Here is a 27931-nt window from a genome sequence, read left to right as displayed (position 1 = left end):
CATTTTCTTTTGCGCCAATCTCTGATAGAGTAATTAAAATGATTGGCAACCAGATGGTGCCAAAAGTGTTTATTGGGATCTCTTCTTGAAGATAGTGGTTTCCTTTTATGTATTGATCGTGTACAGACACTTTACCAGGTGTTTAAAGACAATGTTACATATACGTAACATTTGGCTTTAAATGGTTAATTCTTCTGGAAATGTACCCAAGTATAGGGCTGTGGCGGTCATAACATTTTGTCTCACGGTAATTGACCGATAATTAACATAAACACATTTAGCATCTCCAGGTCTCCATGCACATTTTTCATACAAGCCACTGATGTGTGGCTTTGGAACATCTACATTTAAAAGTCTAATAAATCAATGTAATATACACCATCACAATAAATCCATTATTTATATTAGGCAGGTCTAAAGAAACATTATGATATGTAGTAACGCAGCTTGCACTGCGATGCAGTGCCTTAGACCGCTGCGCCACTCGGGAGACCCTATTTCATTAAACTGTCGACAGCGCCTCTCTCTGCGCGCTCGAGAAAGGAATGAAGGAGAGAGGGGAGGAGATGGAAACGCACGGTGGTGAGATATTCTGTAGCTAAAGGTAATGTGTCAGCCTATTTTGAAAAAAAAAAAAAAAGCCCTATTACTAGGTTTTTCAAAATCAAATAGAAATTCACTATAATTGTAGGCTAACTCTGTAAGCCGCCCTGCACAATCAATGAACCAACAGCATTGCCTAGGCCTATACATTCTCTCCCAGACTCATGGATAGAAAGTTTGGAGCGTAGCATAGGATAACCAACCAGTCCATCCAGCACTCTTAATAATACAGTCCACACTCAAAGGCGATTACTAGAATTTGTTTAATTTGAGTACAGGCTAGACCAAATATGCACCAAAGACCTCTTAAATCAGTTTTTCTGCCATGCGTAATATGCAGTAGGCTATGTATTATATAATGGCAAAATTATTTTAATTCAGGGTTTTTTTTCAGGGTGGGCTCATATATAGGCCTATGCTATGCATAAGCTCTAATATGTATATGGATGTTTTGAATTAATCATCACCTTAGAAAGCACTGTCCATTTCGTTGTTAGGCTTTGAAACAACATCCACAAGGACTGTTTTCAACTCAGTTTCAACCTGTTGTTGAACGTCTTTCTTCAAATTGATCAATCACAGTTCATGGCTTGATCAGATGAATAGAATTAAAGGACCTTGGACAAAAAGGCATACCATTCGAGACAACATCCATTTTAATCGTACCCTGCCCATCCATGGTACAAACCACAACTACGTTTAAAAAGTCCCAAACATTTTATTTTCTTAGCGTCATTTCACCTTCATATGTTCATACTAAAATCAACAATTCTTTACCATTATAATGTAGTCTTTTCAATATAGAAGTATCAATAAGCATGATTAAAAGATCACAATGGCTTTGTTATGTCTGTGTTAAAGAATTTCCCATATCCTATTATATTAAAATATTTCATATATTGTGTCTGTATTTAAACAGAGGTTTAATAATAAAAAGTAAGTTCCCATACAAGGCAATTATAGTATTTAATCAGGTCGGGAATCTCATAAGTTAAACTAAAAAAAAGTATTTTAAAAAGCGACATCTTCAGAGTTGTTTTGAATGTCCATGAGGAGAGAAAGAGAGGGGGGAAAGGGTGGGTGAGTGAGAGAGTCTTTGAAGGACAGACCAGACCCAAGAGATGAGACGGCGTTCCATTGCTTAGGGGCAATTCCAATTCCACGGTAACAGTCATTGTGCATAGAGTTGTATGGTTTGTTTAACTTTGCAATCACTGGTTTTTGTTTAAAATACATTTTAAAGTGAAAAATGTGAGTCTCAGTGTCACTCTGTTACCGTGGAACTGCCCTTAGTCAACAACATTCAAAGCAGGAAATTATAACGAGCTCTGTTCACCTACGTCTACATTTTACTTTACATTAAGCCTAGAGATTTGTTCAACACAATAATAACAACCAAAATAAAAGCACACTTCTGTCCTGTACCAATAATCGGTAGATTATTATCATCATCGTAGCTGAGATACTGTGTTCTTATGCATAAGGTGACATCCAATAATAACAGTCCTCGAGGGTAGGCGATACTCCTCCAACATGGCCTTTAGCATGATGCATATATTACTTTATTAACAAATACAACTGTGCTTTTTGAACAAAAAGACTTCACATCAATAGCCAGAACTGAATCTGAAAAGATGTCTCTCTTAGAAAGCATCTTTTCAATCATTGACGTACATAATATCGTGTCATGGATTCCCTGGTCTCAACAAGATGTTCCAGCTGGAAAAAGAGCCAAATCAGCAGCAAAATCTGAATTCGCCTAGCTGCCTCTGTCCAAGTCCTGCTTACCACACAAAGTTTGATCTGTTTGAGAGAAAGTATGCAGATGGGGGGGGGGGCAATCTTTCGGAAAGGCAATGATAGACACACAAAAATAGTGCGCCACAACTGAAGGTGCTGTGAGGCAGCCGTTCCTGACAGGTTCAATCCTCCCACCGTTCGTTCACACACTGATGCACATCCTGTCAGTGTTCCCAGGGCTGACTCCATAAGCTGCGTTTACTTGGAGACTTGCTGTTGGACGTGGAGTAAAAACTCATAGTAAGACAAGGCTGACTCTGTCCGATCCTCAATCATGTTCTGCATAAAGCTGGCTTTCAGTGGGCTCTCATCCCTGGAAAGGAACAGAAAAGGAAGGTTGGATCCACAAAATTTACACATCGTCTACTGCGGAATTGAACTCTGAGTCGTTTGACAGGTCAGCAAAACTCTGTAGGCTGTCAACACGTTGTCAATGAGTTCAACCTGATCTTAATACTTCTCATTTTATTTTGGGCTTCAAACTTAACCAAATGGCCCCCTATTCCCTATACAGTGCACTACTTTTGACCAGAGTTCTACAGGCCCTGTAGTGAACTATAAAGGGAATAGGGTGCCATTTGGAATGCAGACATAGCCTCTGAACTCCCCCAGTGACTTCATCTAGTAGAGCCACAACAGTGTTACTACTGCCTACCTGATGACATGCAGGATGGGGAAGAAGGGCCTCTGTTCCCTCAGCCAGCCAACAAACGCTCTGGTTCTCTGGGACTCTGCAGTGTCCAACTCTGGGAGAATGTTCTGGGAGATACAACACATAATTATATCTTCATGGTCTCCCTTTCAGGAAATCAGTTTTAAACAGCACAGCATTATACTGCAATATAAATACATAGTACAATGTAAGTCATAAACAAAAGATACAACCAACACGTGAATTAAGTGGTATATGGCCAATATACCAAGTCTAAAGGCTGTTCTTAAGCACGACAATGCAGAGTTCCTGGATACAGCCGTTAGCTGTGGTATACTGGCCATATACCACAAACCCGAGGCGCCTTACTGCTATTATAAAAAACTGGTTACCAATGTAATTAGAACAGTAAATTGTACTTTTTTGTCATACCCATGGTATACTGTCTGATATACCACAGCTTTCAGCCAATCGGCATTCAGGGCTCGAACCACCCGGTTTATTATACAGTATAATACACAGAGGTCCTGGTAAGCGATACAGAACCTTGTCAGGAGCAGGGGAGATGGGCTAAGAGAGACCGTTAAAGGGGGAGCAGGTACTTAGGTTCCTTACCATGTTCTGAGGCACAGCAGCGTAGTTTGGGACCCCGAGGACTTGCGTGAGGAAGTTGGGGTTGCAGTTTCTTCCGATCCAGAGATAGATCACCTGTTGGAGAACATTGTGTTCATGTTATCCATCTGTCTGTTTGTTGAGAAGAATCCACTGTAGATGTTGTAGTAAGTCTATCTATTTTGTATGCCAAATGACAGAAAAATGATTCCTCAATAATCATCATCATGCAAATTAGCGCAAGCTAAAGCATGATGGTGCAATGCATCTTACGGTTGATGATTCAATGTGTCAATGCTTTCATTGTAGTTGTCCCTAACAAATAAATACACTACATTACCAAAAGTATGTGGACACCTGCTCATCCAACATTTCATTCTAAAATCATAGGCATTAATATGGAGTTAATCCTCCCTTTGCTGCTACAACAGCCTCCACTCTTCTGGGAATGCTTTCCACTAGAGGTCAGGGCTCTGTGCAGGCCAGTCAAGTTCATCCACACCGATCTCAACAAACTTTCTGTATGGACCTCGCTTTGTGCACAGGGGCATTGTCATGCTGAAACAGGAAAGGGCCTTCCCAAAACTGTTGCCACAAAGTTGGAAGCACAGAATAATCTAGAATGTAATTGTATGCTGTAGCGTTAAGATTTCCCTTCACTGGAACTAATGGGCCTAGCCCGAACCATGAAAAACAGCCCCACCAAACTTTACAGTTGGCACTATGCATTGGGACAGGTAGCGTTCTCCTGGCATCTGCCAAACCCAGATTCGTCCGTCGGACTGCCAGATGGTGAAGCGTGATTCATCACTCAAGAGAACGCGTTTCCACTGCTCCAGAGTCCAATGGCGGCGAGCTTTACACCACTCCAGCCAACACTTGGCATTGCGTATGGTGATCTTAGGCTTGTGTGCGGCTACTCGGCCATGGAAACCCATTTCATGAAGCTCCCGACGAACAGTTCTTGTGCTGACATTGCTTCCAGAGGCAGTTTGGAACTCGATAGACCATTTTTACGCGCTACATGCTTCCGCACTCAGCGGTCCCGTTCTGTGAGCTTGTGTGGCCTACCACTTCGCGGCTGAGCCGTTGTTGCTCCTAGACGTTTCCACTTCACAATAACAGCACTTACAGTTGACCAGGGCAGCTCTAGCAGGGCAGAAATGTTACGAACTGACTTGTTGGAAAGGTGGCATCCTATGACTGTGCCACGTTGAAAGTCACTGAGCTCTTCAGTAAGGCCATTCTACTGTCAATGTTTGTCTATGGAGATTGCATGGCTGTGTGCTCGATTTTATACACCTGTCAGCAATGGGTGTGGCTGAAATAGCCGAATCCACTAATTTGCAGCGGTGTCCACATACTGCTGTATATATAGTGTACATCATCATCATCATGGTCATGCTACTAACCGAGCCAGCATCCATGAGGAAGGCCCCCTCTCTGCTCAGCTTCTCCACAGACAGCTGCTGGACTCTGGGCTGGGGGATGGCACGCTCACTGATGTTCAGGGCTCCCTGTGGAGGGGGTGGAAGGAGAGGAGGAGGAAAGAGGGGAGAGAAGCTAGGTTAATAAAACAGGAAAAATGCAATATATCCACAAGTCAGATGGAAGCAGAACCATAGACCTAAATATCGGTGTTCTATCTTTTTTATAAATGATCTGAGTGTATAAGAGGTGATAAACTATAAGAGTGTACAGAAAAAAATTGCTCTTCTTTTATTATCATTATCTATGCTCTGGTGTGAACAGTGTTTCCCCTCGCCCTCACCTCGTCAGTCAGGTCGTCCACACGGTACAGCGCTGGGTGGATCATCAGCATGACGTATGCCAGAGGCTGGTACTTCAGCTGACACATAGCAAACACACGGTCGTCCAGCCTGGTGCTTGTTCCCGTTCTGAAGGCTTTCTGTGGACCACAGGGAATAAAAACAACATATGAGCAAAGCAGCACAAAGGGTGCCAAGGGTTCTGTTCCAAGACTTATGCCATGCCGAGTTGTATTATAACTACAGTTGAAATCCCAATGGGAAGTAGGTTTCATCCCACATGGCACCCTGTTCCCTATATTGTACACTACTTTTGACCAGAGCCCAATGGGCCCTGGTCAAAAGTAGTGCACTAAACAGGGAACAGGGTGACATTTGGGATGAAGCTGTAGATTTCCAGGGGACTAGCCAGGGAAAGAGTGGGTGGGTAGTGTACCTGTTTGAGCAGGGCCAGGATGTAAAGAGGGAACAGCCTGAGGCAGGCGGGGGCCAGGAGGCCAGGCTGCTGGATGGTGAGCACAGAGGTGCGGTAGGACGTCAGAGAGTCGATGGAAGCGTTGGTCATCGCGTCTCGGGCGTCACTCAAACTGGCCGTCACCGAGCGATCCACAGCTAGAGGGAGAGGACACACATCAGGAACAGGGCATTGAATTCAAAACTCTCAGCTACATTTTTACCTCAGGGATCGGGATTCACAAGTTACATGATTGTACATTACATGTTTGCAGTCATGGCATTCATTACAAAAAGCAACCATTGGGTTCAATCATTTCTGCTAAATGGCATATTATTATTTCTTGTTGCTTTATATCAGGGTAAACCAGCAATAACAGTACCTCATATTACAGTAAATTCTCTTTAGAAAAACAATATTTGGATAGTCTGTAGAGCATCTACAGATGGACTATCTACTAACCCTGAACTTAGCCCTTACCCTAACCCTTATTCTAAACCTAACTCTAACCTTAGCAAGCAGTTGCTTATCTGTAGAGCTTCTACAGATGGACTTTCCAGACTATCCAAATAAAGTGTGACCGAATAACATTTAGAAGAATTACATTTCATCAGTGACTGAATAGAATGAATAAAACCTCTAATACATTATATGAAGATTAGTCTTCAGTCAGTTTGATTTAGCCACTTGGATTCAACAAAGGTCACGGTAATCAGGCAACCATCTGACATCACCCATGACCATCTGTCCTTGCAAATGAGGCAGCTATGGCACTGTGTGAATGACAAGCCTGTTCTCACTATGAGACATTAAAGATCACAGGATGATGGGACCTGGTACGTAATGGAAATAAACATGCATTTAATAACTACACCAAGACTGCATCCCAGGAACTACCTACCCATGCTAGCCAGCAGACCAGTGATAGCCTGGACATCAGCCCCAGCAAAGATGTCGGACAGGGAGTTGACAACAGGCAAACACATGGTGTGGACTCGAATTCTTCTCTCTCCTGTAGAAACAACACCAAGCAACAAGTTATTATTTCAGCGTTACAATTGGTATGCATCGGAAATATAATATTTGTCCAGAAAGGCAACAAATAAAATTAAACTAAATTGCCCTTCAGAAAGAAATAACATTTTCAAATTTCAGTATCCATTATAAAAAGTGTTCCATCGCACTCGTTCATGGTTCATGTTTACAAACAGTGAGGCTGAGTCCCAAATGGCATCCTATTCTCTATATAGTACACTTTTCTTGACAAGAGCCTTTTGAGTCCTGGTAAAAAGTAGTACACTATGTATGGAATAGGGTGCTATTTGGGACACAGCCAGTGAGTCTAAACCAAGTAAATCCCACAGAAAAAGAATGACAATAGCTGTGTTCGAATACTCATACTAACATACTGTATACAACATACTTAATGAACATATACACTACATACTATTAGTTCATTTTTATTTACTGTAAACAAACGGTATCCTTTCAGTTGAGTGTGCTAGCGCTTTGCCCGTCTACCGGAAGTTGATGCTGTTGCTATGCAACTTCTTGCTAGCTTGTTAGCATTTCAAATACTAGCTAGACATCTTACGACTTCATTAACAATGTCCATTGAGAACGCACAACAACTATACCACAGCTAAGCATGACATGAATAATCAAGTCAATAAACGTTGAGTAGTTAGTTAGATAGCATATAGTTAATATACTAGCAAGTTCGATGTATTAGTAGCCAACTAACGTTAGGTAGCTAGCTAACATACCGGTACATACAAGCAACTGCTGTAATGATATGATATGTGGTTCATAAGGCTAGATTAGCTAACAAATTGTCAGCCAACATAACTTATCTGAAAAGTAATTACTTTATTACATTGCTCAACATCTGTCATAATTAGTTAAATCATGAATTTGTATCGGCTCTCGTCGGACTTCGGCTGCATATTTTCCACAATTATCTTCCAATCTGAAAATGTTGTGAAGCTACGCCCATTTTCTGAAGAATTGCATTATGGGCCCTAAAAGCACGGAAATAGTGTCCACTTCTTGTATACTTCGTATTTTGGTGAATATAGTACGACATCAGGGAACTTTTGGCATACTAACTATATCCATACTATGACCTATAAGCATACTACATACTCAATGTACGTCACAAATAGTACGGTTAGTATGAGTATTCAAACACAGCTCATCTTTTTATGGTAAAGCTCCCTACACCATCTCAGAGCCCCCCATCACAGGAGCTCCAGACAGTGTACCTTTGCTGGATGTGTAGAGCAGCGCAGCCTGGAAGGAGACGGACTGCATGTCCACCAGGTTCTCCTCAATGGACATCTGCACAGCGAAGCCCGCGTCTGGGTTCACGTTGGGCAGGGACAGCAGATCCGTGGAGCGCACAAAGAAATTCCCATGGAACGTGTGGATGGACAAACCTGCATGGAAGTTGAGGGGTCAGAGTTGAACATTTTCTTTTCACAATAATCAACATACAAAATAGATATAGAAGTAGGTCAGAGAGATTTGAGTTAAATACATTTAATCTGACAGTTTTTCCACGTGAAATAACATAATACAAGGCAATCTTCATAGTGAAAAAGTATTGAGTGATGACTTGTTACCTTTAGTGCAGCGGATCCTCATTACGGCCTCCAAGCCAATCTTCCTGGTAAGGTACCTCTTGAGATCCTTCTGGAAGCACTCAACCCCAGCTGGGTTGTGCTGCTGCTGGTAGGAGGGGTAATAGTACACACTTCCTGCTGAGTACCTGGATATGCAAGCTGACGGGAGGAGAGACAGAAGATGAAGCAGAGATTACACATTAATCGTATAGTACGATGTTCTATACGAAGGGCCTTATCATTTGTGGCATTTGAATAAATGTACATTGAACAAAAATAAAAACGCAACAACAATTTCAAAGATTTTACTGAGTTACACTTCATATAAGAAAATCAGTCAATTGAAATAAATTCATTAGGGCCGTGCATTATCATGCTGAAACACGAAGTGAAGGCGGCGGATGAATGGCAAGACAATGGGCCTCTTATCACGGTATCTCTGGGCATTCAAATTGCCATCAATAAAATGCAAATTGCGTTCGTTGTCCGTAGCTTATGCCTGCCCATACCATAACCCCACCGCCACCATGGGGCACTCTGTTCACAACGTTGACATCAGCAAACCGCTTGCCCACACGCCGCCATATGCCCGGTACAGTTGAAGCCGGGATTCATCCGTGAAGAGCACACTTCTCTAGCGTGCCAGTGGCCATCGAAGGTGAGCATTTGCCCACTGAAGTCGGTTACAACGCCAAACTGCAGTCAGGTAAAGACCCTGGTGAGGACGACAAGCATGCAGATGAGTTTCCCTGAGACAGTTTCTGCAGAAATTATTCGGTTGTGCAAACCCCCAGTTTCATCAGCTGTCTGGGTGGCCGGTCTCAGATGATCCCACAGGTGAAGAAGCCGGATGTGGAGGTCCTGGACTGGCGTGGTTACACGTGGTCTGCGGTTGTGAGGCTGGTTGGACGTACTGCCAAATTCTCCAAAACGACATTGTTGGTGGCTTATGGTAGAGAAATTTACATGCGATTCTCTGGCAACAGCTCTGGTGGCATTCATGCCAATTGCACGCTCCCTCGAAACTTGAGACATCTGTGGCATTGTGTTGTGTGACAAAACTACACATTTTAGAGTGGCCTTTTATTGTCCCCAGCACAAGGTGCACCTGTGTAATGATTGATTGAGAGATGAAAATTTGAGAGATATAAGCTTTTTGTGCATATGCAACATTTCTGGGACCTTTTATTTCAGGTCATGAAACATGGGTCCAACACTTTAAATATTGCATTTATATTTTTGTTCAGACGTATACAGCAACATCAGAGACACACATACAGAGCACTGCTGGCTGCTGAAATAAGGTAACTTTGTTAATAATAACACATTGAAGTTCAGATGTTTGAGTCAGAAGGCACCGCTCACCTAAAGAGGCCAGGTCACAGTACTGGGTGCTCAGTAGGAACAGGTCTACAGCCACCTGCTGTCCTGAACAGTCCAGGGCCAGCTTCTTATAGAAGTCTGTGGCAGGAGACAGGTTCTGGATGTCCTGGGGAATCACCACACAACACAATGAGCACCACAGAACATTTCTAAAAAAGAATGAGTATATTATGCATAAAAAATTTCTGAACTGTATTGAGATAAAGATATCAAGTTTCAACCGCCACTGCAGAACAGATGTGCACACTGCATACAGTGGGGGGAAAAAGTATTTAGTCAGCCACCAATTGTGCAAGTTCTCCCACTTAAAAATATGAGAGAGGCCTGTAATTTTCATCATAGGTCCACGTCAACTATGACAGACAAAATTAGAAAAAAAAATCCAGAAAATCACATTGTAGGATTTTTTATGAATTTATTTGCAAATTATGGTGGAAATTAAGTATTTGGTCAATAACAAAAGTTTCTCAATACTTTGTTATATACCCTTTGTTGGCAATGACACAGGTCAAACGTTTTCTGTAAGTCTTCACAAGGTTTTCACACACTGTTGCTGGTATTTTGGCCCATTCCTCCATGCAGATCTCCTCTAGAGCAGTGATGTTTTGGGGCTGTCGCTGGGCAACACGGACTTTCAACTCCCTCCAAATATTTTCTATGGGGTTGAGATCTGGAGACTGGCTAGGCCACTCCAGGACCTTGAAATGCTTCTTACGAAGCCACTCCTTTGTTGCCCAGGCGGTGTGTTTGGGATTATTGTCATGCTGAAAGACCCAGCCACGTTTCATCTTCAATGCCCTTGCTGATGGAAGGAGGTTTTCACTCAAAATCTCACGATACATGGCCCCGTTCATTCTTTCCTTTACACGGATCAGTCGTCCTGGTCCCTTTGCAGAAAAACAGCCCCAAAGCATGATGTTTCCACCCCCATGCTTCACAGTAGGTATGGTGTTCTTTAGATGCAACTCAGCATTCTTTGTCCTCCAAACACGACAAGTTGAGTTTTTACCAAAAAGTTCTATTTTGGTTTCATCTGACCATATGACATTCTCCCAATCCTCTTCTGGATCATCCAAATGCACTCTAGCAAACTTCAGACGGGCCTGGACATGTACTGGCTTAAGCAGGGGGACACGTCTGGCACTGCAGGATTTGAGTCCATGGCGGCGTAGTGTGTTACTGATGGTAGGCTTTGTTAAATTGGTCCCAGCTCTCTGCAGGTCATTCACTAGGTCCCCCCGTGTGGTTCTGGGATTCTTGCTCACCGTTCTTGTGATAATTTTGACCCCACGGGGTGAGATCTTGCGTGGAGCCCCAGATCGAGGGAGATTATCAGTGGTCTTGTATGTCTTCCATTTCCTAATAATTGCTCCCACAGTTGATTTCTTCAAACCAAGCTGCTTACCTATTGCAGATTCAGTCTTCCCAGCCTGGTGCAGGTCTACAATTTTGTTTCTGGTGTCCTTTGACAGCTCTTTGGTCTTGGCCATAGTGGAGTTTGGAGTGTGACTGTTTGAGGTTGTGGACATGTGTCTTTTATACTGATAACAAGTTCAAACAGGTGCCATTAATATAGGTAACGAGTGGAGGACAGAGGAGCCTCTTAAAGAAGAAGTTACAGGTCTGTGAGAGCCAGAAATCTTGCTTGTTTCTAGGTGACCAAATACTTATTTTCCACCATAATTTGCAAATAAATTCATTAAAAATCCTACAATGTGATTTTCTGGAGAAAGAAATTCTCAATTTGTCGGTCATAGTTGACGTGTACCTATGATGAAAATTACAGGCCTCTCATCTTTTTAAGTGGGAGAACTTGCACAATTGGTGGCTGACTAAATACTTTTTTCCCCCACTGTAATTCTCTTTACCAAGTAATTAAAATAGAAATGTACAGCAAATGGCACCCTATTTCCTACATATGGGATCTATGGGCCCTACAAAGTAGTCCACTATATAGGTAGTAGGGTGCCATTTGGGATACAAAATGTATAAACCAATGTGACCCAGGCTCTCGCTAGTCCCTACCTTGGCTGAAGCTCTCTGGTTGGGGTCCTCTCTGGACTTGAGGGCCCCCACGCCCAGGTTGGGCAGCTGTGTCTGGAAGACGGACACGCGCCCCCCGGTGGCCGACAGCAGCTTGAAGGCTGCCTGCAGGGCCGGGCCCAGAGCAGACTGGGTCTCCATGGTCTTGCCAAACATCTGGGGCAGGCTCTTCAGCAGATCCTGCACCAGCTGTAAAAAAAAAAAAAAAAATCTATAAAGTTTTGTAATGCAAAACAGAGCGTAAGAGAGGTTCAGGCAAAAAAAATTACCCAATGTGAATGTGTCTTTTGATGGATTTTCGCAATGTTGTTGTGAGTAGTTTGACAGATTGGACTCGTAACATTTTCTTTTGAAATGTTGTATTGAGAGTGCCTGTCTCTGGAGAATATTAGGGAATATGCTCAGGAATAGTTTTAAGGGCTCCTTACCTCCTTGCATTCATTGAGGTTCACTAAAAGGCTGTCTGGTGTTGGTAAAAATATATCTGGAAGAAAGGAATAAACAGCATAGAAGACCATTAGACCATTTCAACCTGTTGAATACTTTAAAAGTACAGCATTACAGCACCATTTATTTTGTAGCCCTATTTCTACGGTGTTTTCTATGTCGTCACAACTTAAGACACTGATGATTGGGCGATGCATTTGTCACAAAATAATGAATACATTTTCCTTTCTTTCACTGCAAATACTGAGTGTGGACCTTCCTCATTTTCCTAAGCATTTCTAGACAGTGAATTACTCTAATGACAAAGCTTGTAAGCCCTTGCTCCTCTCTCACCTTCAATGTCAGAGACAATGAGCATCTGTGGTTGGGCCAGGCCCTCCTGGAGGTTGTAGAAGTGGATGGTGCTGTCAAAGGTGATGAAGCCAATCTTTGTCCTGGAGTCTCCAGGGAGCCTGGAACACACATGGTCAGTCAGCTGATACTCACAGGACACACTGATGTGTTCAGATACTCACAGAACACACTGATGTGTTCAGATACTCACAGGACACACTGATGTGTTCAGATACTCACAGGACACACTGATGTGTTCAGATACTCACAGGACACACTGATGTGTTCAGATACTCACAGGACACACTGATGTGTTCAGATACTCACAGGACACACTGATGTGTTCAGATACTCACAGGACACACTGATGTGTTCAGATACTCACAGGACACACTGATGTGTTCAGATACTCACAGGACACACTGATGTGTTCAGATACTCACAGGACACACTGATGTGTTCAGATACTCACAGGACACACTGATGTGTTCAGATACTCACAGGACACACTGATGTGTTCAGATACTCACAGGACACACTGATGTGTTCAGATACTCACAGGACACACTGATGTGTTCAGATACTCACAGGACACACTGATGTGTTCAGATACTCACAGGACACACTGATGTGTTCAGATACTCACAGGACACACTGATGTGTTCAGATACTCACAGGACACACTGATGTGTTCAGATACTCACAGGACACACTGATGTGTTCAGATACTCACAGGACACACTGATGTGTTCAGATACTCACAGGACACACTGATGTGTTCATATACTCACAGGACACACTGATGTGTTCATATACTCACAGGACACACTGATGTGTTCATATACTCACAGGACACACTGATGTGTTCATATACTCACAGGACACACTGATGTGTTCATATACTCACAGGACACACTGATGTGTTCATATACTCACAGGACACACTGATGTGTTCAGATACTCACAGGACACACTGATGTGTTCAGATACTCACAGGACACACTGATGTGTTCAGATACTCACAGGACACACTGATGTGTTCAGATACTCACAGGACACACTGATGTGTTCAGATACTCACAGGACACACTGATGTGTTCAGATACTCACAGGACACACTGATGTGTTCAGATACTCACAGGACACACTGATGTGTTCAGATACTCACAGGACACACTGATGTGTTCAGATACTCACAGGACACACTGATGTGTTCAGATACTCACAGGACACACTGATGTGTTCAGATACTCACAGGACACACTGATGTGTTCAGATACTCACAGGACACACTGATGTGTTAAGATACTCACAGGACACACTGATGTGTTCAGATACTCACAGGACACACTGATGTGTTCAGATACTCACAGGACACACTGATGTGTTCAGATACTCACAGGACACACTGATGTGTGTGGTGGGGTTCAGATACTCACAGGACACACTGATGTGTGTGGTGCGGTTCAGATACTCACAGGACACACTGATGTGTTCAGATACTCACAGGACACACTGATGTGTTCAGATACTCACAGGACACACTGATGTGTTCAGATACTCACAGGACACACTGATGTGTTCAGATACTCACAGGACACACTGATGTGTTCAGATACTCACAGGACACACTGATGTGTGTGGTGGGGTTCAGATACTCACAGGACACACTGATGTGTGTGGTGCGGTTCAGATACTCACAGGACACACTGATGTGTGTGGTGCGGTTCATATACTCACAGGACACACTGATGTGTGTGGTGCGGTTCAGATACTCACAGGACACACTGATGTGTGTGGTGCGGTTCAGATACTCACAGGACACACTGATGTGTGTGGTGGGGTTCAGATACTCACAGGACACACTGATGTGTGTGGTGGGGTTCAGATACTCACAGGACACACTGATGTGTTCAGATACTCACAGGACACACTGATGTGTGTGGTGGGGTTCAGATACTCACAGGACACACTGATGTGTGTGGTGCGGTTCATATACTCACAGGACACACTGATGTGTGTGGTGCGGTTCAGATACTCACAGGACACACTGATGTGTGTGGTGCGGTTCAGATACTCACAGGACACACTGATGTGTGTGGTGCGGTTCAGATACTCACAGGACACACTGATGTGTGTGGTGCGGATCAGATACTCACAGGACACACTGATGTGTGTGGTGCGGTTCAGATACTCACAGGACACACTGATGTGTGTGGTGCGGTTCAGATACTCACAGGACACACTGATGTGTGTGGTGGGGTTCAGATACTCACAGGACACACTGATGTGTGTGGTGGGGTTCAGATACTCACAGGACACACTGATGTGTGTGGTGCGGTTCAGATACTCACAGGACACACTGATGTGTGTGGTGCGGTTCAGATACTCACAGGACACACTGATGTGTGAGGTGGGGTTCAGATACTCACAGGACACACTGATGTGTGTGGTGGGGTTCAGATACTCACAGGACACACTGATGTGTGTGGTGGGGTTCAGATACTCACAGGACACACTGATGTGTGAGGTGCGGTTCAGATACTCACAGGACACACTGATGTGTGAGGTGGGGTTCAGATACTCACAGGACACACTGATGTGTGTGGTGCGGTTCAGATACTCACAGGACACACTGATGTGTGAGGTGGGGTTCAGATACTCACAGGACACACTGATGTGTGAGGTGGGGTTCAGATACTCACAGGACACACTGATGTGTGTGGTGCGGTTCAGATACTCACAGGACACACTGATGTGTGAGGTGGGGTTCAGATACTCACAGGACACACTGATGTGTGTGGTGCGGTTCAGATACTCACAGGACACACTGATGTGTGTGGTGCGGTTCAGATACTCACAGGACACACTGATGTGTGTGGTGCGGTTCAGATACTCACAGGACACACTGATGTGTGTGGTGCGGTTCAGATACTCACAGGACACACTGATGTGTGTGGTGCGGTTCAGATACTCACAGGACACACTGATGTGTGTGGTGCGGTTCAGATACTCACAGGACACACTGATGTGTGAGGTGCGGTTCAGATACTCACAGGACGACACACTGATGTGTGTGGTGCGGTTCAGATACTCACAGGACACACTGATGTGTGTGGTGCGGTTCAGATACTCACAGGACACACTGATGTGTGTGGTGGGGTTCAGATACTCACAGGACACACTGATGTGTGTGGTGCGGTTCAGATACTCACAGGACACACTGATGTGTGTGGTGCGGTTCAGATACTCACAGGACACACTGATGTGTGTGGTGCGGTTCAGATACTCACAGGACACACTGATGTGTGTGGTGGGGTTCAGATACTCACAGGACACACTGATGTGTGTGGTGGGGTTCAGATACTCACAGGACACACTGATGTGTGTGGTGCGGTTCAGATACTCACAGGACACACTGATGTGTGTGGTGGGGTTCAGATACTCACAGGACACACTGATGTGTGTGGTGGGGTTCAGATACTCACAGGACACACTGATGTGTGAGGTGCGGTTCAGATACTCACAGGACACACTGATGTGTGTGGTGGGGTTCAGATACTCACAGGACACACTGATGTGTGTGGTGCGGTTCAGATACTCACAGGACACACTGATGTGTGTGGTGCGGTTCAGATACTCACAGGACACACTGATGTGTGTGGTGCGGTTCAGATACTCACAGGACACACTGATGTGTGAGGTGCGGTTCAGATACTCACAGGACACACTGATGTGTGTGGTGCGGTTCAGATACTCACAGGACACACTGATGTGTGTGGTGCGGTTCATATACTCACAGGACACACTGATGTGTGTGGTGCGGTTCAGATACTCACAGGACACACTGATGTGTGTGGTGCGGTTCAGATACTCACAGGACACACTGATGTGTGTGGTGCGGTTCAGATACTCACAGGACGACACACTGATGTGTGTGGTGGGGTTCATATACTCACAGGACACACTGATGTGTGTGGTGCGGTTCATATACTCACAGGACACACTGATGTGTGTGGTGCGGTTCAGTTAAAATCTACATTGTTTTTCTCTCTCTCAATACTTCTGTAAGTAATTGTATTTCTGTGTCTGAATCACTGTTGACATGTTATTAATATTATTGGCTACATTTTGTATATTGTCCAATGAAAAACCAATAAATAAACATAGTTTTAGGGCTATCTGAGGTTAAACTGAAGCCTTTAAGCTAGCTAGTATTGATCAGTATAGAAAATGTTATTACATAGCTTAATAGGACAATACAGATAGAGACAATAAGTAATGAACCATCCTGTCAGGGCTGTGGACATTATCCCAGGACTGTATTTCATCTGCATCCCAATGGCTTCCATAGGGTTCTGGTCAAAAGTAGTGCACTATATAGGGAATAGGGTGCCATTTGGGAAGCACCCTCGGTCTGTAACTGATGTATACATACGCATTGATGTTCTCCAGCAGTGACTGACAGACGACATCTAGGTATCCAGTTTCCACGGCGTTGTGGGATACATCCAGCACGAAGAGGTAAACGGCAGGCTGGGGGGGTCTCAGCTGAGGATGACAGGTTTCACACCATCAATACAAAGACTAACACAAACACTGATACACACCACACACTATCACATTCTAACAAAACGTGCAAATGCTTCCTAGATAAACAACTCCAGGAAAACAAATCCATGGAGTCAAAGCCTGATGGAATCACTATGAACACGGCAGCAGTGGAAGACTGCACATTTCATCTGTATTTAGCTAGCAGATAAAAGGGGGGGAAATGTAGCCATTTAACATATATTTCCAGGCAAAATAACATGCAATGAGTTGCTTTAAATAGACAATAACTCTTAAGACTATATAATGTGTATTTACCATGTATTCTGAGGGTGCGATGAACTCGATGGTGGCGTTCTGGACCTCAGGTCTTTTGTGTGGCTCTCCGTACGATCTGCTAACTGGGTTGTACATGAACTCCTCTGGAACTGCACAACAAACATGGAGGTTATCATCAGTCAGAAAAGAACAGTACTGGGCTTGTCCGTCACTACAGTCATCAGGTGAGTGATATTCTGGACGTTTAGGTCAAAGCTATGTGCTGGAAAACCTTGGTAGTGAATTCCTTTTCCAGCCTAACTTCTCACTTAAAACAAGTGTTTGTTTTTAATGAACATTGGAGCTGGTCAAAAGTAGTGCAATATATGGGGAATAGACAGGGTGTCATTTAAGATGAGCTTGGTGGCTGTGGTCCTTACCGTCATTGACCCGGTAGCACAGGTTACACTTCCATCTCCTCTGGTCCAGGAAGGTCACAAAGGGGTTGATATACGTCCTGCAGGAACGACACCTCACTATAGTGCTGGAGGTGACCACAGGCAGTTGCTGCAGTGTACAGACAAACCAAACAATTAAAAAAGGGCAATCTGGGATTGGTACATCATTTAAAAAATATAAAAAATGTAACCATTGATTCTTGAAGAATAAAACTTCATACAGCTAGTTGCTGCAGTTCACAGACAAATCAAACCATTAAGACAGGACATGTTAGGCTATGACAATCGTCAATGCCAAGTTCCACACAAATGAGAAACATCAAATTACAAAGGAACATTAAATTAAGCAGATTAAATACACATTTATTCTAGGCTATACAGTGAGGGAAAAAAGTATTTGATCCCCTGCTGATTTTGTAAGTTTTCCCACTGACAAAGAAATGATCAGTCGATAATTTTAATGGTAGGTTTATTTGAACAGTGAGAGACAGAATAACAACAACAAAATCCAGAAAAACGCATGTCAAAAATGTTAGAAATTGATTTGCATTTTAATGAGGGAAATAAGTATTTGACCCCCTCTCAATCAGAAAGATTTCTGGCTCTCAGGTGTCTTTTATACAGGTAACGAGCTGAGATTAGGAGCACACTCTTAAAGGGAGTGCTCCTAATCTCAGTTTGTTACATGTATAAAAGACACCTGTCCACAGAAGCAATCAATCAATCAGATTCCAAACTCTCCACCATGGCCAAGACCAAAGAGCTCTCCAAGGATGTCAGGGACAAGATTGTAGACCTACACAAGGCTGGAATGGGCTACAAGACCATCGCCAAGCAGCTTGGTGAGAAGGTGACAACAGTTGGTGCGATTATTCACAAATGGAAGAAACACAAAAGAACTGTCAATCTCCCTCGGCCTGGGGCTCCATGCAAGAACACCTTGTGGAGTTGCAATGATCATGACAACGGTGAGGAATCAGCGGGAGGATCTTGTCAATGATCTCAAGGCAGCTGGGACTATAGTCACCAAGAAAACAATTGGTAACACACTACGCCGTGAAGGACTGAAATCCTGCAGCGCCCGCAAGGTCACCCTGCTCAAGAAAGCACATATACAGGCCCGTCTGAAGTTTGCCAATGAACATCTGAATGATTCAGAGGAGAACTGGGTGAAAGTGTTGTGGTCAGATGAGACCAAAATCGAGCTCTTTGGCATTAACTCAACTCGCCGTGTTTGGAGGAGGAGGAATGCTGCCTATGACCCCAAGAACACCATCCCCACCGTCAAACATGGAGGTGGAAACATTATGCTTTGGGGGTGTTTTTCTGCTAAGGGGACAGGACAACTTCACCGCATCAAAGGGACGATGGACGGGGCCATGTACCGTCAAATCTTGGGTGAGAACCTCCTTCCCTCAGCCAGGGCATTGAAAATGGGTCGTGGATGGGTATTCCAGCATGACAATGACCCAAAACACACGGCCAAGGCAACAAAGGAGTGGCTCAAGAAGAAGCACATTAAGGTCCTGGAGTGGCCTAGCCAGTCTCCAGACCTTAATCCCATAGAAAATCTGTGGAGGGAGCTGAAGGTTCGAGTTGCCAAAGGTCAGCCTCGAAACCTTAATGACTTGGAGAAGATCTGCAAAGAGGAATGGGACAAAATCCCTCCTGAGATATGTGCAAACCTGGTGGCCAACTACAAGAAATGACTGACCTCTGATTGCCAACAAGGGTTTTGCCACCAAGTACTAAGTCATGTTTTGCAGAGGGGTCAAATACTTATTTCCCTCATTAAAATGCAAATCAATGTATAACATTTTTGACATGCGTTTTTTTGGATTTTTGTTGTTGTTATTCTGTCTCTCACTGTTCAAATAAACCTACCATTAAAATTATAGACTGATAATGTCTTTGTCAGTTGGCAAACGTACAAAATCAGCAGGGGATCAAATACTTTTTTCCCCTCACTGTATGTATTCTTCTATCTTTTATCAGAAGTGGGATTGGTACTAGGAAGAGTCTACTGAGGGTTAGGAGTGTTTTGCATGTTGGGAGATAGTGGGCAATGTCATACCGAGAGATCTTTGAAGGGGTGGAGCAGCAAGCCGAGTGGAAGCTTGGCTTTATTTAACAGAGACTGGGTCTGGGGGATGCTAGTCAGGGTACTCCGGAAGACCCTGTAGTGAGAGGAGGCGAGAGAAACACAACAGGTCTAAACCAGTACATTTTATAGTTAAAGTACATGAACACTTTTTACAATATTCAACATTGTGGAGGGGGTTGATGTTGAAAAACACTGCCAGAAAAACTACCACTCACTCTGGGTGGCAGTTGATTTTCTGCAGGTCCTTGGGCAGGCAGGGCGTAGGAGGGGTGAAGGGGCCCGGGGGGAGCAGGTTCCTCTCCTGCAGCAGGTTGACCACCCTCAGGGCCTCAGGGGTCTGGGACTGCAGACTCAACCCAGCTAGGGAGGGGCTCAGCTGGGATGGACCTGCAGAGGGCTGGGGAGGAAACATAGGACAGTACAGTGGTGAGTACAATGAACGAAGGTCAAAAGCAGTGCACTATAAGGAATAGGGTGCCATTTGGGACGCATCCCTGTTAAGTTTCAATATTTATAAACAGTCTATACATGTCCTATTTCAACATTCAGAGTTCATTTTAAAATGTCTGTAAGGGTTCACGTGATCAGACAAGAGCTAAGCTCTAAATGTATATAATAGAGAAGATTCAGCGATGTACTGTTAGATTTGGATTTGGTTTGAGAAAGCAGAGAGCACAGTCTTGTGTCTTACCTGCTGGTATGACTGAGGCGCATGGCTGTAAGGCTGCGTCGGGGCATGCATGGGATGGTGCATGGGGGAGGCGGAGGTGTTCTGGTACCCTGGGGGTAGAGAGGGGTAGGACAGACCCATGTGTCGAGCAGGGGGGCCCGGCTGCTGGGGCGGGAGTGGGACAGCTATAGGGACAAGCACCAAAACAGGCCTCATGTCAGTTCTGAGTGTTGCTAGCAGTACATATAGGGGACTAAAATGGCACATTAGTCATTCATTAAATGTCACATTAGTCATTCATTAAATGTCACATTAGTCATTCATTTCTGATGAAACTATGGTGTAGTAGCAGCCTTACCCATTTTAGGGCCTGTCTCCAAGTGATCAAAGCGGTTGGGAACTTGAGCGCCATTACCAGGTGTGGGTATGTGTCCTGCTACAGTGCAAAGATTCCATAGTCGGTCAGTTCAGGATGGATAAAAACAACAACAACAAAAACATTCCGCTACTTTTGTGAAAGCACTTGAAAAAGGCGCTATCTGTCGGTTTAGTTTATGGAAAATAACTTAGGAATTAGCATACATGTTTTTGTTTGATGTTTCAGGTCAGTTGTGGTTCTACTTTGTTTTATTGCCACAAGGTAGAGAAAATGTAGGAATTGCATCTTCAATGCACATAATTCACAGTCACTATGAAAGACAGTAAGACACAATGTGATGAAAAATGTGATACCCATGAGGTCACTAAAATGTAATAATGGCAAAAACTAAGACAACTTAGAAAGTGTCAAACGTAAACACTGAATATCTGAAAGATCCATGGAAGTTCCGTAGGCCTTTTCGTCCTTTGAGAAACCATACTAATAATCTAACAGAGGACATGACAGATCAAATATGATCTCATCAAAACTACACAGGGACCACACAACACTGATAGTGACTAAACCACACCTGGACACTCAATATCATTCTCCTGGTTGTCGCACTCAGTGTGGGCATCATCATCACTAGCATCACTCCCACACTGAGCTGGCATGGTAGGAGGAAAGAGATGGCAGTGAGACCCAAAGGGTGGCTGTTGGAGATACTCTGGGATACCCCCCCCCAAAAAAAAACATCCATTTACAACAAATAAACCACAATAAATATCTGTGGATGCTTCAAAGACCAAGGTAAACAACAACATATTGTTAGATGAGAGGATCAAAACAAATGTCTCTGAGTAGGAGTGCTGATCTAGGATCAGGTTACCCTCTTATTCATTATGATTTAAAATACAAAACTGAACTTGGATCAGCACTCTTGCGCTGAGATGTTGTATAAATATGGTCCCAGAAGTGATATTTCCTTACCATCAGTCTCGGGGCCAAAGGGAAGGGGAGGGGTAGCATTGCCCATGGGGGGTGGAGTGGGTCTCATAGAGGGTGGGGGTCCTGCAGGTGGGTGGCCGTAAGGTGCTGCCATACCTGGCTGGTATGTGTGAGGAGCCATGGGGTTCTTTGGAGGAGGGTCAGAGCCTGGACAACCACAACAACAGTTCAACATCACATCATTCAGGATCTTTAGCCACACATATTAAATGTATTATACAGTATCCTATCACAACCCTCTACAACACAAACCTTGTCCAAAATGTCAACATGACAATTGTATATTTACAGAAGTGGCTCATACACAGTCTTCTGCTGCTAGCCCATACATCACACTGTACAAAGGCTTGGTCGAGGCTAACCTAAGACATTGTATTTTATTGTATTTTAATATTTAAGGAAGCTTGGAAGATTAGTCCAAATGAGGACTAAAAGAGATCCTAATAAAATAAAATCAAGACAATAAAACTGGCACCTATAGGCTACATCATGATGAATCCTGATGCATATCATGACAATGTATCCTATGGCTGTATTTACACAGGCAGCCCAATTCTGATTTTCTTTTCACTAATTAGTCTTTTGACCAATCAGATCAGCTCTGAAAAAGATCTGATATGATTGGTCAAAAAACCAATTAGTCTTGAAAAATGGAGTATACCGTATATATGGTATGGGGACTATCATGCATAAGAGGAAAATAGGCCCCTCTGAGGAGAGTAACATTATATCCCTACACTGGAGGTGACGAGTCCCACAACAGCTGATGCTGCAGACCCAGAGTTAGCTAATGTCAATGAACCCCAGTGACTAGAGACTACACTGACTGTGGCATTTCAGACAAGAGTGAACTATTCTTCCAACAGCAAAGATCTGTCATTCAGATATTGTGAGTATGAAAAAATATTCAGTCATCATCAAATCATGGCAACAAATCAATTTGAATGAAAATTGTCAACTGGCCAGATTGGAGTGAATCATATTAAAAACCAGGCATCAAGGAGTAATCTTTGATTACTGATCATGTGGTATTTCTTACACCACATTATTGTGGCATAATGCCCTTGATCATCATTCATGAATCACCGATGGCTTCTGACCAAATATAAGCGGTGGAAAACATAATCCTAAATATAAACCATAAATTTAGTGAATACCATTGGCGTTTAATATGAGGGGTTTTTGACAGACATATTTTTCTATGTCAATATGTCTTTGTTGTCTTTGTTTTGCTGTCAAACTGGAGGCAGTTGTGAAAAAAGTCAATATTTGGAAAAGCTGCAGAGTTAATTGAAAATAATGCCACTGTTTATTAGACGCTATTTTCATTCATTAGGCTATTTTCTCTTGAACCATATGGTCTATCTACTAGAAACTCATCGACAATATGGACACCGATATTAAAAAAATGAATACTATATATATGAATAGATTTTTTTAAAACGTTATTCCAATATAAATGACCAAAATGACTGAAGCCCGCGCACCCACATGCTGCTGCTCCGTTCTTACACTCATCTCTCCAGATGTCTAGTCACTTTACCCTGCCTTCATGTTCATATCTACCTCAAATACCTCAGACCTCTGCACATTGATCTGGTACTCCCTGTATATAGCTCCATTCTTGTGTATTTTATTCCTTGTGTTAGTACTTGTATTTTGTATTATTTATTTGTTTAACTGCATCGTTGGGAAAGGTTCGTAATCAAGCATTTCATGGTAAAGTCTACACCTGTGGTATTCAGCGCATGCAGCAATAAAATCTGTTTTTTATTTGATATTGGTGGTGGATATGTATATCACCAGGGGTTACTGGAACTCTCCTTTGGTCCCTGGACAACTATTCAAGAGTGTCTGCCAAGGAGATATGTGCAGCCAATTGGATCGGTGTGTGTGTGGGAGCGGCAGCAGGGGGCAATGTCCACTTCCAACATCAGCTTGCTAGAACACTTCAGGCGCTTCCCTGTGACATCATAGTGACCTAGCATTTCACGGTTGTTAATCCCGATATGGAGTGTCACTACACAGTCAAACCACCAGTCAATGTCATAACATCATAATGTCTAAGTGTTTTTCATCATAGAAAGTCAAACTGCTGTAGCATATGTAACAGTGTGTTAATCATGGAGCCGTTGGACTGCTCCCTTCTGCACTGTGTTTTACCTTCGTGGGTGTATCTGTGGAGGGAGGTGGGAGGCAGGGAAGGCCCCGGGGATTGCATGGCGTTGTTGAAGACAGGAGAAGGCGCTGCGCTGTACCCCGCCGAGGTGGCCTGGGGTGGTGCCGGGCTAGGCGAGGAGGTCACGTGATTACCCACAAACGCGAGGGGAGGCGTGGCCATAGGAGGCGGCGCCCCAATTGGTGGAGGAGCTCCCATCGGTGGAAGGGCCCCATACTGCCAGGCTGGGGGGTGCTGGTAGTAGCTGTTAGCAGACACAGGTGGAGGGGTGGCATGCGCTGGGGGCATCCTGGGGCCTGGGCAAGGGCTGGTGGACTGGGGGGGGGTCATGGGCTGGGGAGGTCCCATAGGAGGCCTGTTTAACATGGGCTGACCTGGAGGGGCCTGGTAAGAGCTGACTGGTGGGATGGGCTGGTAGGGCCCAGAGTTATAGAGTCCAGTGCCAGGCGGCATGGGGCCCTTGGCTTGCATTGGGTTGTATGGAGGCTGGTGGGACATGTTGTAACCCGGTCCTGGTGGCTGCAGCACTGCTGGATTCTGTAAGGGACCTGGAAGACAGGTTCATGACGACAGAGATTAGATTCCAGACCAGAGTTTGACATAAATTACAGCACCTCACTGACATCCCATGTGAATGTCCCATGACTATAGTAATAGCTGACTGCCTCATTTGCCTTCCAGTTAATAAAAAAAAGATGAGAAAATCTCATTTTTAAAACAATGTTTCATTACTAGAACTAGAACTGCCTGGCAGTATTGATTGACTAGGCCTACAACAGTTTTTGGCTCTGAAGAAGGATTTGGGCTAGATAACTTTGAGAGCAGCAGAAATATTAGGCTAAATGCAGTCGGGCTGGGAATTGCCAAGGACCTCCCGATACAATATTTTCACGATACTTAGGTTCCGATACGATATGTATTACGATTCTATACTGTGATTTCATTGCGATTCGATACTGTGATTTCATTGCGAGTCGATGTTCCAAACATATTGCTCACCATATGTCTGCTGCAAAGGGACAAGAGAGAGCCATGAGAAAACAAGTTTTGATCAGTCACGGAAATAAAAGTGCTGAAAACAAATTAGCTCGCTATTTAAAAAGATGGTTTGGTGCAGGTACACCCAACTTGTGCAAAATAATATCCCGATATGTAACTAATTTATTCCCCCCCATGTCCAGGAAGTCTTCAGCTACAATACTAGCTAGGATAAACAGGTGGAGATGGTGGGATTAGAAAACAACTCTTCTCAATGGCGAAGATGAACACCCATAATCCCTGTCTTTCCGGGCAGCACCGGTGAAATCTCCAACATTAAGCTGCCGGACGGCCACAGTAGTCGTGTTGAAGGCTTCCCTCCAATCACAGTGAACCTGGCCTGGGCCGAGTACAACTGCTCAGCCAATTACAGAGGCAAGTGTAGGAGTCAAACTCTTACCACTACTGTACAGCAAACAGACCACTGATAAAATATGCTATTGTTTAGATAAGGGCATTGTTTAGGCCTAAAGCAAAGTCTAGGAATTTCCTGGACTCAGCGAAGATATTCTTGATTAACGAGGGTCTATTGTTTTAACAAAGTGGAAAAGTAAATTAACTAGGATGAATTCAGCCAAGATTAAATCCACTTTGGCAAGAATGATCAGAGTTCAAAAACCAATCTTGGAGTAGAGACTTTTTATTGCCTCTTACACATAGATAAGGAAAAGATGAAGGCCTAGGGAGCTTAATCATAAATCATCAATAGCCAGACCCAACAGCATAAAGAACTTGTCCTGCTGTAGTCAAAACCCTCCCTGGTTATCTATGGACAAAGAGAATGAGTACTACTGGTACTGTACAAATAACACTGAGTTTGACTGCCAGTGTCTAATTCAGTCCAGTTGGATGGTTAACTTTCCCTCCTGAGATTATTGATACGAAACAGCTATCAAACAGTACATAAACATACAAACAATATTTTATAATTACTATGTCATTCAGGGAGAGACAAAAACCCGTCTGTTTATACTACTGAACTTAAACAAAAAAAAAAATATCTGGCAACTAAATTGGATCATCCCAAACGTGCCACATGTACACACAGAGGTAGAGCACAAAAAAGTCGCTGTGGTACGTCATTCACTTCTGAGTAGATGTAGCAAAGCATAATACGATTAGAACTATAATTTTACATTTTATGTGACACCAGCCAAGTGATTCGGAAATGGCAACGCAGTACGCAACAGTCACGCGACCCATACCCAAAGAACCTCAACAAATGAGAGGAAAGTTTAGCCCTAAACAAAGGCTAAGCCCCTATAAAACAACTAGTCGTGGACACGGTATCAATCAAATCACAAGACTCAAAGGATATAGCTAATAGGATCTTTTTTGTGAATTACTCTGGTTAAATATTTACCCAAATCTTAGTTCCACGTACAATATGAGTCAACTAGCTATAGCTAGCTAGCTAACTACAGTGAGCAAACTAGCTAGCTCAAAAACGGACAACTTGTAGCATCATCGTGACCAAAACAACCATCAGTCTCTCCCCTGAACTTGATCTTCAATTGAGAGTTATTCTGACTACAAATTAATGTGTAGTCATCTTCTAATGTTAGCTAGGCTGTCATTCAAGGTATCACTAGCAGCTAGCTAACGTTAGCGAAGCTAGCGAATTGTCAGTAAGCTGCAATTTGTGTCAGTCTAGTCTATAACCAAGTTTAGCTAACTAACGTGAGATACCTGACTAAATGTCACCTACTCTAGCTAAGCCAGATCATCCTAGCTAGTTACGTAGTTGGGGAATCAAAGCGATTACTTATGTCCAAATAACTAGCTAATATGAACAATGTTTTTTTTTTAGCTACAGTCTTGATAGGAGTAAGAGACCATTAGCCCCACTAACATTAGCCATAATTTATGTTAGCATTATTAGCAAGCTAATGTAGTTAGCTAGCCATCTCACTAACAAGCCAAATCAGATTCGGATAAAGTAAAAGCCTATATTGTTAGCTAGATAGCTAGCTATCAAACAGTTGTGAGGAGGTAACGTTAGCTGGCTAACATTAGTGCGAAATTGCTCACCATTTGCGTATGGCTGTCCTCCTGGCCCATTCTGAGAGTTGAATCCCGTGTTACTTGACATCTTGAAATAGACACCGACCGTAATCAAATTAAGAAGCTTGGTTGGAGAATAGCTAGTTGCGTCTTACTTGGCTAGCCGGCTAGCTGTTTAGCTAGCAATGGGAGCTGTCTGTTTAACGGAGCGTCTTTACCACAGGCTTTCAGGTAAAAAAAAAAAAAAAAAGAAGAAGAAGAAAGTGAATTAGCCGACTTATTAGCTATCACAGACCATGGTTGGGACCGTTCCCCGTCCAACTACGGGTGTAAGCCTTGTCAATATAATCGTGTGATACTCTCCTTTCTCTAATATCTCTGTTGCTTCTCTCTTCTTGCACAGGAAGTTGGGATCACCCACCCAGCACGAACAACGTAATACCTCCTCAAGCATGCGCAGTTGGTACACGTGGCACTTCCTGTGCATAGTGGATTTCTACAGTACTGGAAACAGTGAAACACTCGCAATGTTGTACTGTCTTCGCTTCCTCTGATGTTTGAGTAAAAAACGTAGGATCAG

The 27931-nt window shown here is 43.6% G+C and overlaps 1 protein-coding gene across 2 annotated transcripts; it reads right to left on the bottom strand.

The window, feature by feature from the left end:
* Window positions 1-850: 850 nt before the first annotated feature.
* On the bottom strand, window positions 851-27772 carry LOC311142481 (protein transport protein Sec24A-like). 2 transcript variants are annotated; one of them, XM_084178131.1, is made up of 23 exons: window positions 27379-27772; window positions 24294-24857; window positions 22113-22277; window positions 21120-21194; window positions 20783-20946; window positions 20307-20488; window positions 20062-20164; window positions 17970-18096; window positions 17590-17699; window positions 17159-17271; window positions 12721-12839; window positions 12369-12424; window positions 11923-12129; window positions 9880-10003; window positions 8515-8673; window positions 8155-8328; window positions 6792-6902; window positions 5873-6048; window positions 5439-5576; window positions 5080-5184; window positions 3671-3763; window positions 3059-3162; window positions 851-2716 (listed from the first exon to the last, which is right to left on the bottom strand). In XM_084178131.1, the coding sequence occupies exons 1-23, from the start codon at window positions 27437-27439 to the stop codon at window positions 2602-2604; spliced, it is 3345 nt and encodes a 1114-aa protein (XP_084034257.1). In that variant the 5' UTR covers window positions 27440-27772; the 3' UTR covers window positions 851-2601. The 2 variants fall into 2 exon arrangements, with proteins under 2 accessions (XP_084034257.1, XP_084034256.1); XM_084178130.1 differs by having other exon boundaries at window positions 21120-21197; window positions 27379-27771.
* Window positions 27773-27931: the final 159 nt, after the last annotated feature.

Source organism: Coregonus lavaretus (genome assembly GCF_964263955.1).
Source record: "Coregonus lavaretus genome assembly, chromosome: 15".
NCBI lineage: Eukaryota > Metazoa > Chordata > Actinopteri > Salmoniformes > Salmonidae > Coregonus > Coregonus lavaretus.
Note: the sequence above shows the minus strand (reverse complement) of the source record. Positions and strands in the feature narration are given on the sequence as shown.

Bases quoted from the DNA above. Each gene is read 5' to 3' on its own strand.
- LOC311142481 (XM_084178130.1), bottom strand. From the start codon at position 27,439: ATGTCAAGTAACACGGGATTCAACTCTCAGAATGGGCCAGGAGGACAG. The intron at 5,185-5,438 runs GTGAGGGCGAGG...CCCCCTCCACAG, and splicing joins TGGACGACCTGACTGACGAG to GGAGCCCTGAACATCAGTGA. The intron at 3,764-5,079 runs GTTAGTAGCATG...GTTCTCCAACAG, and splicing joins TCCTCATGGATGCTGGCTCG to GTGATCTATCTCTGGATCGG.